General features: G+C 44.8%; 1 protein-coding gene across 5 annotated transcripts in view; it reads left to right on the top strand.

Annotated features, from left to right (window-relative positions):
* The window catches only part of ELF2 (E74 like ETS transcription factor 2), a 45,732-nt gene that overhangs the window by 24,079 nt on the left and 6,580 nt on the right, over nt 1-15,073 (top strand). For 4 of the 5 annotated variants that reach the window (XM_051619041.1, XM_051619040.1, XM_051619045.1 and 1 more), the window contains 3 exons: nt 11,186-11,299; nt 12,281-12,454; nt 14,342-14,428. In XM_051619041.1, coding sequence (XP_051475001.1) covers nt 11,186-11,299; nt 12,281-12,454; nt 14,342-14,428 — 375 coding nt within the window. Of the gene's footprint in view, nt 1-4,076; nt 4,319-11,185; nt 11,300-12,280; nt 12,455-14,341; nt 14,429-15,073 lie in introns of those variants that run through there. The other variant, XM_051619042.1, reaches the window with a different exon arrangement.

Raw genomic sequence — 15,073 nt, 5'->3', positions numbered from 1 at the left:
TGGTTGGCATTTCAGCATTGTTCCTCTGTTGTAGTTTGCAATTTCTCATGTAGACTGCAAATACTACCCTCAGGTTGCCATCTGTCCTTGACTACTTAAATGAAGTCAAACAAATCACTTCTGTAAGAATAAGTAACTGCTTTATGGTAGTTGCCTTTTCCTAGGGCAGCTTTGTCACACTAGAATACAACTGGAATGCTCTGTGGCTAGAAGTAATTGAATATGTGGTTGTTTTTTTTTCTTTCTGGTTTGTCATTTGCTGTCAATGAAGGAGAAAGCCATTTGAAAGTTGTATTTTTATAATTTCAAGTTACTGTGCTTGTGAAATAGCTTTCCAAAAGAAACTACTGGAGAATATTTTCAATGTATTTGTCAAAATTGTAGGAAAGTTTTGCATAGGAAGCTATGAGAGAGGAGACTGACAATTTCTCCATAGCCTCTGAATGCTGTATTAGTTCTGAGGACTGTTCAAGGAAATGCTTAAGATGATTGATGATCCCATTCCTGTCCACTTCTGCAAATCTGCTGAAACCTTCCAGTTTTCATATTTTTAATTTCTACCTCTGCTGTCTTGCATGGAATTAATAACAGCCAGCTTCTTCTCTTGAGTTGTCTTTTACTTTTTCAGAATAATCAGGAAGAAATTTAACTGTTGGATATTGCAAAGAATAAGTGAAGCTTATTTCCTTTAATGTGAACAAAGTTGTCCGTATCCCTTAACCAGAAAGCATGGGTTTTTATACAAGGAGGGAGATACAATTCACTTGGGTGTTCCTATTGTCAAAGTTACTTACCTACCAAAGACTCTGGAGTGCACAGGGATGGGGATGCTGTCAGCTGATAATGCAATTATTTGGTATTGTCTTGAAATTACTTAAGACTTTCTACATTCCTGTGAGTCATAGGCATAGTTTTGAAGGGTAGCTTTCCTTCATATTAGAACATGTTGAGTTTTTCGTAGCAGTTGGTAAATGTCTCATGTGAGTCTACCTGGCTATTGTGACAGCTGAGATTGTGATTGAAAAAATAACAATAAAGCCTACTCTCTGTACATGCTAATGGTAAAAAGAAAAGAGAAAGAGTAGGCTAATAAATACATTTCTGTCTGACAAAGAATGACACTATTTGGGGATCTGTTTCTATAGATTTTTTTAAATGCTTTTTTCCATGCCAGAGAAACACAAGTTAATCTGCATTTTAATGTGTCCTGTTAAATATTTCTTGCCTCATTGGACCATCCACCACTCTGAGTAGATTTTGTATTCCTCTTTGTTAACCTTCTGCCTAGAAAGGAGGCTTTAAAAAGTGATGAAAAAGTGCATGTTTACTTTCTTCCCTATTGGTTGTCTTTTTTTTCTTCCCTGGAACAGTTAAGATGTTATTAACATGAGAAATTAATTAGTGCTCAGCATAAAATACAGGAAATCACATTGTTTAAACAGACAGAACTACAGAACTTGTGGGGAAAAATTGCATTCCTCCTTTAAGACAATGTTATGCTTTAATACACTAGCATAAAGAAGTTTGGCATGGGTCAAAATGATCACTTCATAGATTTATTATTGTAGTTGCTTACATTATAATCTTGACATGCAAAAGCTTGGCCTTTTTTCAGCTGACTGGAGTCCCCTAGGCATCCAGTGACGTTCCCTCTTTGTATGATCAGAGAGAGCAAAGAATCAGAATCATATGTGCAGCTGTTTGAGACCATTTCATGTGAATTTTGCAAACACCGTGCCAATTCTGTGCTTACAGTAGTAAATAAATGCAGCTTAGAAAACTGGTATTAAACTAAGAGCTTGATGGTTTATATTATTTATTATTTATATTATTTTTTTACTCACTAAAAACTACACAAGCAGATTCCTTGAATTCACTTACTCAAGGAGTCCACATATCTTAGACAAAACTTCATTTTACCTTTGGGGGTAGAGGGAACAACTTGGATATGAGTCAAACATTTCCGTTTGTGACTAGAAGTTGCAGTCAGTAAGCAATCTCACTGAATTACGTAGGGAACAGGAAGGCAGCAAACTGTGAATCCATCTTTTCCCAAGTATGTAGGTGCGAACTCCTGTTGACAGAGGTCAGGATCTTCAAAGGTATTTAGTGTCATGGTGCACTTTTGGATCTGGATCTAAACTGACAAACTATTTTAAGCTCTATCTTATTGCTGCAGACCTAACTGCTTGAAGAGAAGTGTGGGCAAATTATGATTTTTAGTAACAGCAGCTACACAGGACAAAGTGATGTGAGCACACGGTTATCTAGGTACTCTGCATGTAAGCTGAATCTCTGGTGTTGCTGAACTACACTGCATGAGGTTTCCACTTCAATCTGAGGATGTTTTAATGAGAAGGGCGATGAAGTGTTATCACATGTTTAAGTGCGTGCCTACTTAAAATGCCTTTACTTGTCTTTGGGCTTCTCTGCACTAGAAAAAATTTCTGCTGGAGAATACAGCAGAGTCCCCTAGTGGGAAAATGCTGATGGAAGGAATTCTTACTAATACTGCTGTTCCACCTCTCTGAATAACATAAGCTGACAGGAGTGCTCTGCCGTTGGCAGAGCAGTGTCTGTCTGCATGAGAGCTTTTTTGCCATCACAGCTGGCAAAAGAGAGTGCCTTTTTTGTACATGCTTCTGGTTGGGAAGAGCTTGTCTGGCAGAACTTTAGCACAGACCTGCCCGTAGATACCATGGCTTGAATGTGAGAACAAACCATCTTGTTTGCAGGTCTCGGTCATTATCTGATGGGATGATGAACAAATTTAATTCCTTACAGACAGGAATTAGATGAAGTCTGCAAAATGCCTGAATTTTTGTTTGCATATATAAGTACGGTCATGAAACTGCATTCCTAACAAGCCTTGAGAGTTGTACCAGGATTGCAGTCTGTGGTTTGAGTTACTGAATTTCTCAAACTGAAGTTTGAGATACTGAATTTACGAGTTGGAAGTGATTTATGCAGGGTGGTATTTTGTGATTTCTGTGCTGGGGAAAATGCTGCTGAATTTCTACTTGTGATCTAGATCCTAGAACAACTAAAACTTGAGAGGGGGAGAAAGATTCCTTGCTGTCAGGTTGATGCAGCTGGTGCCCTTCACCTCTTTTGTTTGGTTCCCCCCCGCCAGTGGAGCTGTCGCGTACAGGGAAGTCTCTTTGGGCAACAAGTGGTTGCTTGATCCTTGTCCTAGCGGCCTAATGACAGAGGCCTGGTGTGTGTGGCGCTCAGGAAGGAGCTCCTGTCCCTCTGCACAGCTTGTGGAGGACATACTTCACGCTTCTTGGCAGAGCTGCTCTCCCCGTGCAGCCCAGGGAAGCAGACAGGCCGGGAAGCGTGGGGAGCGTGTTGTCACTGCTGCTCCCGCGGGGCTGCAGCGCCTCGGGGCCGGGCGGGGAAGCTGCCGCGTTCCTGCAGCAGGTGGTTCTGCAGGTGGGAGAACACAGCCCTGAGGAGTGCTGCTGTGGGCGGTGTTCTTCTAGTTGGAGCAGGGCAACTGCTCAGGGGCTCGGTTTGATGAAGGATGGGGCCTCTGGCTGACAGGAAAAGGCACCTTAAGTTCCCTTGGGGCCGGCCCAGCTCCTGTCAAGGAGATGATGGGTTGCATTCCAGAAGGACTGCACTTTTCTGGCGAAATATGACTGCAGGGGGTAGCCCAGGAATTGGCCAGGGAGAAAACTTGGTAACGCGTTCATGGTTTCCGCGGTGAGGACCGTCAGGCGCATCCCGAGCGAAACGCTGCCCCGAAGAGGGCTCGATCGGTGCGCGCTCGTCAGCGGGGCACGTCGGGGCGAGGGGCCGGGGCAGCGGGGAGGGAGCGGGGGAGGGAGGGAGGCGGCCGTCCCAGCTCGGGGCTGCGCCGGGGCGACCGGCTGCGCTGGGTAAGGCGCGCGTCCTTGGCTGCCGCCGCCTCTCGGGCCGTGGGAGGCGGCGCCGCCCGCACCGCCCAGCGCAGCGCCCCGGGCGCCCGGCGGGACTCTGCGGCTTCCCCGCCCGCGGGCGGCCCCGCGCTGCGGCGGCGGCGAGTGCCGGCGCGGCACTTCCTGTCTGAGGCCGGCGGCGGAAGGATCGCGTGCGCCGCCCCGCAGGAAGCGCCGCCGCCGCCGCGCCGTGGCGGTGCTCGCGCTGCCCGCCGCCCCGCGCCCTCCCGCCGGCGCGCGCCCCGCGCCCTCCCGCCGCCGCTCCCCACTCCCGCGCGTGCCCGGCGCGCGCCCGCCCGCCGGCCGGTCCATGTGAAGCCGCCCCGGCAGCGTAAACATGGCGGCGTCCCTGCATGAGGGGCCCACGAACCAGCTCGACCTCCTCATCCGGGCCGGTAAGCTGCGCCGCGCGCCTGCACCGCGCCCGGCGGCACCGGGAGCGCGGGAGGGGAGGGGGGCGGCGGCGCGCGCCGCGCTGCGGCGGGCGGGGAAGCGGTGGAGGGCAATCAGGAAGTGATCACCTTGGCAGCGGCCGGCCCGGCGTGCGGCCGCGGCACCTGCCCCGCCACGGGCGGCCCCGGCACGGGCGGCCCCGGTACCGGCGCCGGCGCGGCGGGAGTTGCGGCGGGGCGGGCGCGGGACTTTTGCGAGGCTTGCGCGGCCGGGGCGCGAACCAGGAAGTGTGCGAATTGTTGTGGCCCGGCCGAGCCGGCCCTCCCCGCCGCCGCCACGCTGCCTGGGCGGGCGGGCCGGCCGAGCGTTGCCGCGCAGGGCCGCGGCCCGGCGTCTCCCGGCGCTGCGCACCCGCGCACCCCCGCTGCCGCGCGCTGCCCCCGCCGGCGCCCTTCGAGACTCGGCGGGGGGCGGGGGCCGCACGTGTGCGGCGCGGGGCTGCGGGGGGGCAGCGCCCCCTCCCCCACGCGCGCTGCGTAACGGAAGCGGCGCGTTCCCCCGGGGCCCGGCCGCGGGCGGGGCGTGCCGCGCGCGCCAATGGGGCCGGCGCGGTTGGCGGGCGGGGGGCGGCGGGGCGGGGCGCGCGCGGCGGGCGCCAATGGGCGCGCGGCGGAGCGGCGGCTCGCGGCGCTGACGGGGCGCGCGCCGAGTTGGAGGGAAGCGGAGTGTAAACACGGAAGTGGCGGCGCCGCCGCCGCCGGGCCGCACGTGGCGGGGGCGGGAACGGGAACGGGGCGGCCAGAGCCGCGGGAGCGCCCGGCGCCGCTTCCCCGCTCGGGGCCGCGCGACCCGTGGCCGCTTCCCCACACGATCGGGGCCTGCAGCCCCCGGCCCAGCCCCGCCGCTACCCGGCCCGGGGCCCTGCACCCGAGGTGTCGGGGACCTGCTCAGAACCGGGCACGGTTTGACCTCCTTGGGTTCCGCTAAGCCCGTGACTCCTGACAACGTGGCGCTCCGGTGATCCCGGGAGCTGTGCTGAGGTGCAGCTCGGCCCTGGAGAAAACATGAGCGAGGTCACACTGCTCAGGAACAACAGTTCGACGTCAGTCGTTCGGGTCTCCACAGACGTCGTACCAGCTGCGACTTTATTTCTGTCTTCATGCCGTGGAGCTCAGTTTCTTATACTTGCCCTTGGAGGCGGTACCGTGTGTGGCGTTAGAGGTCGTGAGCTGTGCCAGGACAGGAACTAGCCAAGAGTGTCCCTCTGTACAGCCTTTGTGCTGAGGAGGTTTTTAGGAACATGTGCTAAAGGTGAACACTGTCACTTGCAGATGTATTAACACATCCTTTTAAAAAAGCAGAGTAAGTCCTCTAATGTTCATAATTGCTTTGTTTAATGTGGAGAAACACCAAGACGTTTTTGGAAGGAGGAAGCAAGCCACAGACACACAGAGAAAGCCCCAACAACAAAGCAGCAGGTAACTGTTCTGCTGCAGAGCAGGAAAAGCGGAGGGTGTCATAAGCACTTCAGGACTCTCGTGTGTAGGACAGAGAGGGGGCCGTGGCCTGGCTGGTAGAGCACACCTCTGGGGTCTGCAGGGCTCGCTGCTGCTCCGGGGGTTTTCAGTTAGTTGCTTTTGAGTTCTGGTTGTCGATGACTAGAGAAGGTTTTAAGTAGTTGACTATTGTGTCAGCAGCTTCTTAAGTCACTGTAGCTAGGTGGCTTGGGAGCCAACCCTTAGATAAATAACAAATGACCTTTGTATTGCTCTATCTGACGTCTTTAGCCCAACCAGCTTAGGGTGTTTTTTTTTTATGTTTGCATTGCAGTGCGGGATACAGATACCTGCAGATGTCTAGTATTCCCATCATCATACTGTCAGGATACTGTATCTGTTTAGTTATTTATGCACGTAAAGGGTAGCACGTGGGTTTAAGAGAGGATTCCTTTATCCTAAGGGATTATATTAATTATGCCTTGCCTTTACCTGTGGTTGTTGGCCTCAGTGTTGACAAAACTTCAGTGTGTTTGATAATTGCGTGAAGAAAGCTAGACCAAAATTGTTACTGCTGAAGGTTACCTTACTTGCTCTTTGTAAGAGCAACTCCTAAATGACTTCACAAAGATGAGTTTTGGATTTTGAGCTAATATTTCTTTCAATATTGGGCTGAAAACATACAGCTTGCAGGGAAGCAAGTGTTTTGAGATGATTGCTCTGGTCTTCTTCATGGATTGCTGCTATGTAGTGTGTTATGTATCATCCTTAAGTTGTATGAAGCTGAGTCTTTTGGATTAACAAAGCCAGACTTAGGGAATTACTACAAAACAGTGAGTTGTTCTTAGGTTTCTGAACAAACGTCTGCTATAAAACAAGCAGTAAAATGCATTTATTTTTTTTTCCAGTCAAATGCTGCTTACGGAAAGATTTCTTGGTATTACCTATGGGGCCAATTCAACTGTTTTTAATTAAAATGTGGCTTAAGCGCTGTTACTACCTTCCACTGCTGTTTACTGTGGTCCTTTAAATGCTGAGATAAAACAACCATGTGAACGCCAGTAAACTTTAATGAGGTCTGTTAGTTTATGTGTAGTCACTCTTGACTGAGTTACATGCCTGGAATTGTGAATTCTTCATTAAAGTATCGCTGTGGTTGCCTGATAGTATTAAAGGATAAGCTATTGTAAATCAGGTGCTAGAGTTAAGTGTTGACCTTGTAAGTGCAGACATTGATAGCCCTTCAGATAAAGAGGGGGGAGCTGTAGCTCAGGTTCTAAAAGTACTGTTTTTACAATTTGAGTCCATTTTTTTTCCTCTCGCCACTTGCTTTAACTCATTTTTTTACTCTTGTTTTATGTTAAAACTGGGGGTATTATTAGAAAATGGGTATGTTGTAAGTATTCTCTTCTACAAATCTAAAGTACAGCCCTGTCAGACTTAATTACCAACTTAGCTATTTTGTAGAAGCTGTTGAGAGCCTTGAATAATCTACTGTACAGGCTATTGGTTTAGAAAGTGAAGCTAGAAGACATTAGGTCAACAGTGAAGATACAGTACATCAACTAACCTACTTACCTGTTCACATTTTAAAAATGAAAATTATTTTCTTTCTTAAGATAATTTTTTTTTTTTTTTTAAACAGACCAGAAACTTTATCAATTAACTATTTTAAAATAATGCCAAGGAATAAGATTTATTCAGAAAAGCAGTGAGATGAGCTTTGGTTTAAACAAATGAAAGATGCATGGTAGTGTTTGCTCTGATGTGTTCTAGATCAGTTCTCATGTTACTCTGTTACCAAAGTCTGGAAAATCCACTTCTGTCCTCTTAAGCTACTTTACTTCATTTGGGCAAGTAATGTTCTTTCTGAAATGAGTATATAAGGTTACAGACCTATATCGTAAGTTGTTTACTCAAGCAGTACAGTCTGTTTTTGCTTTGAGAGTCTTAGATACATGCACAGTGGTACCATATTTGATAGTATAAATGTAACAGCAAATTTGTGAATCGCGCATTTTTAAATGAAATGGGTCATGCACATCATTCTTGAAAATTTGCTGTTTGTGCATCACAGTCTTGGATGTGCTGTGGGAAGAGTATGGTTGCTGTGATGATGTATGTTTGTGTGACACAAAATGTATGAGCCTGAAAGGTACTGCACAGTAAATAACTGCCAGTGATTTTCTGTGGTGATGGCTTTTGACTGAGGTTGACTTTTTTTCTTATTGCTGAATCCTGCTCTTTTGGTTTGCTTTTTTCCTGTCTGTATTGTGAGAAGTGTTATCAAGTGTTGTGATGCAACCATGATTTAGTTGATGGCAGTTGGTCTTGTCATCTGCAAGAATAGCTGCCTGGTTTTTCCTTGTCCCATCCCCTGTCTGAGAGAACCTGTTTCCCCACTTAATGTTTTGGAATATCTTTTTTACTTCTTCCGTATTTTTCATTAGTATCCTGTCTCTTGACTGAGCACTCCGCTTTGCTGTCCTCTATTTGGCATTTTTTGTTGTGGCAAAAAGACATTTTATGTAAAGTTTGTGTTGAAATACAGATTGGCACCTTTCCAAATGCTTTGGTGCAGTGACCTTGCCTGAGAGCAACCAAAAACTTCTAATGCTCCAAACACTTCTGAGGCTAAAGCCATGGACTGGTTAAAGGAGATTGTAGCTAGCTGAGAAGACTTTGAACTTGATAATAGCACTCATTTTAGTAAGTATTTTAATATATGTCTTTTTGGCAATGTTAGGTTAGTTTCTTAACTGTCACGATAGACAGCATCTGTGTTGTTCCAGCCAAAGCCATGAAGTGTTACTATTTTTTGCTTGATGTTTTTAGGTGGCAGTTTCAGTGGAGTCCTAAGTAACTCTTGTTGGAAAAACCTTTTTGAAGTATGTATTTTCAAATGTCAGAGGTGTTTGAGGAGTAGGTAATGCTATTTTTATTAGAAATTGAAGGGTTACTTAGGGCAGAGGTTGGATGGCTTATTGGCTCCTTTGCTTTGCTGTTGTGGTATTGCAGTCTTAGTCCCTCATGCTGGGGGTTTGTGTCTTCCTTCCCTCCACTCTCAGCCCTTCTGCAAAATGCCACAATAGTGGAAAAATATAAGGGTAGCATTCAGCTTTTTTGCCTTGTTCCTGCTCTCTGCTAAGTACTTCTGAGTTGTGGTGTAGCATCTAAACTGTTCCCTATAGGAAATACTTTTGATACAAAAGTAGGACAAAACTTCTATGCTTGTAAGCTTTTAACAGTTGATGACTTCAATAAACTATCAACTTACTGAGTTTCTTTATAGAAGTGCTGGGCATACTGAACCTGATATCTGCATAGACAGAAGCAAGCTAACTAGTTGTCCCAAAAAGGATAACCAGCAGAAAAAGAAATGAAAATTGTACAGCTCTTTGCTGCAGAGGACACAGAAGGGTTTGTGAAAAAGCTTTAGAGTAACAGATATATTAAATGCCGATTTGGACTTTCTCATTTCAGTATTGATGTAGAATTGATATATTTATAATGACAAGATGAATATTGTTCCTGTATTCTCATGATCAGTGGGAAGTTTTACCCATTACATGATGGGAAACTTAGTCATCCAGTTCTGTGCAACTCAAGCTTCTCTTTAGAAAGAATACTGAGGTGGTATGTTTCCTGCATGACCACTCAGTTTCAGTGCAGGTGTTCAGCCTCCAACTTGGGACACCCCAAAACTGCTGCTTGGGAAAGAAACAGCCACTCTCTGGGCATGGGAAGCACTCCGGAGCTGCATCCGAGGAAATCTTGTTCACAGTGCTAAATTCTTGCTGATTGCCCCTGATTATCTGCGGGGCATAGTATGCAGTAGAGGCCCTTTCCTTTAGTGTAATTTTCCTGTGCTCCTGGGTAGGCTTTTATTGTTCCCAGCCGGGGGTGGAAGGTGTGGTGGAATGTCAGCTTTATCAGACATTTACTACTTGAAAAGATAAAGCGCCCTAAATAGCATTGCGGGAGAGTGGATCCCAGCAGCCAGCCAGTGGCTGGGCAGATGGGCTGAGTTTGGGAGACATTTCAGTCACCCAGAAGTTGACATTTGTTCATCTTCCAGATTGCATTTACTCTCAGCTTCTGGTTTATAAGTTTAGTCTGCTGGCTAGTAGATTTTTCAAGTGTTTAATTCTTGTGTTTACTGCAGTATGCTGGAAGGTTTATGTGTGCCTTGGTGAATTTGTGTCTGCCGTTTTCTTAACTCGGGAGCAACGCTAGCAGCATTTTCCCTGCTTTCTGCTACGTGAACCTCAAGTTGTTTCTTAGATGTTTTCAGTAATAGGATAGGTGCCTTGAAGTTCTCGTAGAGAATTATTACCAAATCCTCTTTAGTTCTCAGACACCGGAGATAGGTGACCCTGCTTATGCTAAAGATAGATTTCCTGGGCTGCCGGCTGCCTCGCTGGAGCAGTTCAGCTTTGAGCAGATGGCCATAAATGGAAAGAGCAACTGGAGAGAGCCTTTGTACCTTAGCCAGAGTGTGGATGATGTGCAACAGGTGTTTCTGCAGTCGCCACTTTTAAAAACCTTTGCAAGGAAGGGCGAGGAATATCGAGTTGGCTGTGGGTAGAATTGTTTTAGTTAATAAGTTGTTTGTTGTTTTTTTTAAGTGTTGCTGCTGTGTTCAAGTTGCTGTGATCTGCACTGTATCAAACTTAAATGTGCTCTCTTGAAGTTTCTTTAGATTATTTTTTATTAATTACTTAGTTTTCATAAACTTTTAGAACTTGAAAAAAAGGTATTTTTACTTTCTTCCCTTAATTATCTCTTAAAAAACACACCCTGCATACTGTTTGTTATGCTTTGTGTTTCATTTTTTAACAACCAAGCCTGTTAAACCCAACACAAATATTTTTTTAATGTTGGAAAACAAAACTGGATATATCTTTTTTGAAAACTGATCTTGTGTTTTTATATGTATATAACATATATGTATATATTTATGCAAGTAGACTAAAAATGTTAAGAGAGGTGACCTTTAGATTTTAATGGGATAATAGTTGGAGACCATAGTACTTCCCTGCTCTGCTGTGGTAGTTTGTAACCATTGTCATCACAGTCTGGTTTGTTCCGGCTAGCTAGAAGGTAGAAAACAAATCAAGAAGTCTGCTTCTGTGAGCTCTTGAGCACCTCACAGAAATGAGGGGCTTGGTTGTGAACCAGAAGTCTAATCTAGGAAGTGACAGTGTTAGTTCTGCTTATCTCGTGTCTTCCCTAAATATTGGTGTCAACTGAAAGGTGAGAAAGGTCTGAAGACACCTGACAATTTCTGGATTTTCATGTTAAAGATTGAGTAGTGCGGTTGTAGACTCTCTAAGTAATCTGTTCTCAAGATTTTTTTTTTCCCTTCTGCAGTGGAAGCATCGGTTCATGGAAATAATGTGCACTGCACAGATAAGACAATTGAAGCTGCAGAGGCCTTGCTTCATATGGAGTCTCCTACCTGCCTGAGAGATGCCAGGAGTTCGGGTATGTCAGCCATGGTTTCTGCACTGTGAACCATTTCTCCTTCCACCAATTAGTGAAACAAGCAAGTTGGGAAACCTGCTTCTGTGCAGAACTGTATGCTGTTTAAAACACTTGCGTGGTTATTTCAAAACTATTGATTTGTTTTTGAGATTTTATGTGATTTCTCCACCCTGCAACAAGCATACTTACAGATTAAATAATTGATCTGAGAGAGGTTGTTGTGTAGAGATCCTTGAGTAGCTGCACATTTTAAGTGAACGTCTTTCCGGAAACACTTTTTCACTGTGCAGGTGACCAAGCCCTGGCACATGTTGCCCAGAGAAGCAGTGGAGTCTCCATCCTTGGAGATTGTTCAGAACCTTTCTGGACATGCTCCTGGGCAGCTGATTCTAGGTGGTCCTGCTTGAGCAGGGGGTTGGACTAGGTGTCCTCCAGGTTTCCCTTCCAACCTTAGCCATTCTGTGGTTCTGTGAATTTGACATTTTAAATTGTTAAAGAGTTAATTTAACAAAAGAATGTTTTAATCTGTCTTTCTATTTGGTAAGAATATCTGAATACACTGTGCTATCGGTATTAATCAGTTTAAAAAACCAAAACTTAACGTTGATGATTACTTTTAACTTGATATTCCTCCTGAATTTACTTAATATATGTTGGATGAAGTAATGGTCAAACTGAGACTCAAAAGCTACAAATTAGGAAATGGAGATCAGAATAAGGATCAAAGATTAAGCTCTAATTTGTTTCATTTAAAGTTGAGTTTAGTTCTAAAGAGTATTGGTATGATACTTATCTAACAATGCTGACAAGCATGCACGTATTTGGGAATAGATTTAATTTTCTAGGTGACAGGCTATTGGAGTAGAATATAGTTATACTATTGCAAATTGTATGCTCTGTCTTAAGTAATTTCATGTAAGACACATTAAAATAATCAGGTAGAAACATCATCCGATACTATTTTTTTTTCCCCCCTCATAGTGGAAGTTTTTGTCCCTCCTTGTGTGTCAACCCCAGAATTTATCCATGCGGCTATGAGGCCTGATGTGATCACAGAAACTGTAGTAGAGGTATCGACGGAGGAGTCTGAACCAATGGATGCATCTCCTGTTCCAGCCTCCCCTGATATCCATGAGCCAATGAAAAAGAAAAAAGGTAGGTATGGCTCAAAGCAATCTCGAAGTTTATGTCTGATGTGCGCTGCTGAGGGTGGTGCAGTTGATTAGGTGATTTAATTTTTCTGCTTGTATAATCAGACTGATGGGAGTCTGTAATGTGAGTTCTTTGAAAATGATTCTGCAACAGGAAAAAAGAAAAATATAGCAAGAGAATTGGCTTCACCAAGCCATAAGGGAAGATGTTATATTTGTGGTCTGTAAGCACAGTTTACGAAGTGGAGGAAAAGTAGAGAGGGATTCAAACAGGATTTGTGTGGGTAACCACTGGTGGCTGAACTATGGATATATTTGGAGAGTGGGTAGGCTTGGTATTCTTCCAATGAAACGACAGGGTAAATACTAACTTACAGTTTACAGAAAGAGTAAAAGATCTTCATTGTGAGAGAAGTATCTTATTTGTCTGATTGGCATGTCTTGGATAATTCACAACAGTGTTTGAGTTCTAAGCATTCAGCTACCAAATGAAAGGTTGGCACCTGGTGAGCTTTCTCTCTGGTCAAGCAGTTTTCTTATAAGCATCAATACAATTCACATAACTATGGGAATAGTTTTTCTTTAGATCTTCCAGACATGCTAAGATGGAAGGTTTGCTTGTAATTTAGAGGAAAAATACTTCAATGTAGTGATACAGTGATACAAATCTTAAGATCTGTGAGGTTTAGATTTACTAAAAACACAGGTAACGGTAAGTACTGTAAATTATATAACCAAGAAAATGATTCTTAAAGGTTTTTGGTAGCTGTAGTTGTATTTAAACTGTCTTTATATTCCACTGTCAGATGGAGTGGTTGTTACTGGGACATATTGCTTTACAGGGCTCAGGAAATTCTGAAATTTTACGAAGGTTATTTTGTAAATACATTTTTCCTATTACGTAGTCCAAATCTGTGCTCTTAAGCGTGTGAGGTCATTTAGTGATACTTACAGAGCCATTAATTTGGTGTTCATAATGAATGCCTTTTGAAAGTCAGTGTTTAATGAAGAACATTGTTAATTAGCAAAAAATTAATGCTCCTGTGTTTGGGCTAGGAGAGTTAATTGTTAATTGCTGCTTGCCTTTAATTGACGGCAGAAGAATGGACTGTTTACAGCCTGCTGCCATAGGGTGTGATCCTCTTCTTTGCTTGGGCCTGTTTACCTGGAGTGAAAAGGTCACTGAAAGTGTGAAAGGATGAGGAAGCCAGGTCTTGCTGGGAGAGGATTTCCCTGGGAGAGGAAGGCAGTCCCCTCCTAAGCCTCGTGGCAGGGGAGGAGGAGGTGTGTGGGAGCCCTGCCAGCCCGCAGGGAGTGGATGGCAGCTGGGGGCTGCGGCTCGGGGGCCTGCACACTGCCCCCAGCTGTCCTGCCTCGCTGGGGCTGCGGGTGCCCTTGTCTTAAGGCTCTGCCCTTTGTGAATCCCCTACAGCACCACTCACGGGCTGAGTGGAAGCTTTTATCTATATATTTACCAGACAGGTACAAGTGGGAAATGAATGTTCATTATTTCAGTAGTAAAATTGCTTCAGCAATCTGATGCTTTACCAAAAACAAAGCAAAAGAAGAAATACTACATTTGAGAGTAAACCAGAGACTGGACGACAGACACTGGTGCAAATAAATTGTTTTGCTTTACACATTTGGTGCTTATCTCACCTGCCATTAGCTTGTCTGAAACGGAGTTAAATCTGTTGAAATAAGCAACCAAACGATGAATTAAACTGGATGTGCAGTAGTAGTAATCTAAGAATGTAAGTTGGTCCATACTGTAGCAAGGAAATTGCAGGGGAAAAAAAATGCATAAACTGTTCTTTTCAGCAAAGACAAACTATAGAATACTTTAATTCTGCATATGATTAATACTTCCCTTCCTGTGTTTTGTGTGCAGCTGGCCGTAAACCGAAGACCCAGCAGTCGGCTATATCTGATGGATCTCCAGATCTAGGTATAAAGAAGAAACCTAGAGAAGGCAAAGGTATCTTTTTCCATGTATCAAGTCTTTAAAGTTATGGAGTGTGTATATATTGTATCTGTCACAGGAAGTACACAGATCTTTGGAAGATTGGTTGGTGGGAGATTTGGTGGGAGAGTTCATACTGACTTCATTGGAGTTTTATACAAGATCAAGCACAAGAACGTGGAATTGCTCTAGAAGTGCCTTGTAATACACTCTGCAGTGAATAGGCTTTCTGATTTTTCGTTTGCTTTGCTTTATGTTTATTGAGTCATGCTCTTTTTTTATGTGCATTACCTTACTGCTAGACACAGAATTTGTTAAGCTACTGTTGAAACGTTTGTTCTTAAGTAGAAGTTTATGGGTCTTTGTAATGGTGGTGGTTGAAAATACATTTTCTTAGTTGATTCACAAACTTCAGTGGGAATATGTTGTTTGACTAGTATATTCATTTTGGCAGAAGGGGAAAAACAAAGGATTATATGTTTCTTTACTGGTTGAGTGAGGGGTTTTGTGCAGGAGAGTCATGTTTTCCTAATGTTTCTCTTGATAAATAGTGGGTTCTTTCTTGGACTCCATGCCTCTGCTACTTACCCAGCAGGGAGACAGGCTAGGGCATTTGCTCACAGGTTACCTTTGAGTTGGCATATACTGTGGCAGCTCTTC

This window comes from Apus apus, chromosome 4, assembly GCF_020740795.1.
Source record: "Apus apus isolate bApuApu2 chromosome 4, bApuApu2.pri.cur, whole genome shotgun sequence".
NCBI lineage: Eukaryota > Metazoa > Chordata > Aves > Apodiformes > Apodidae > Apus > Apus apus.
The sequence above is the reverse complement of the archived record's forward strand: the minus strand, read 5'-3'. Positions and strand labels throughout refer to the sequence as shown.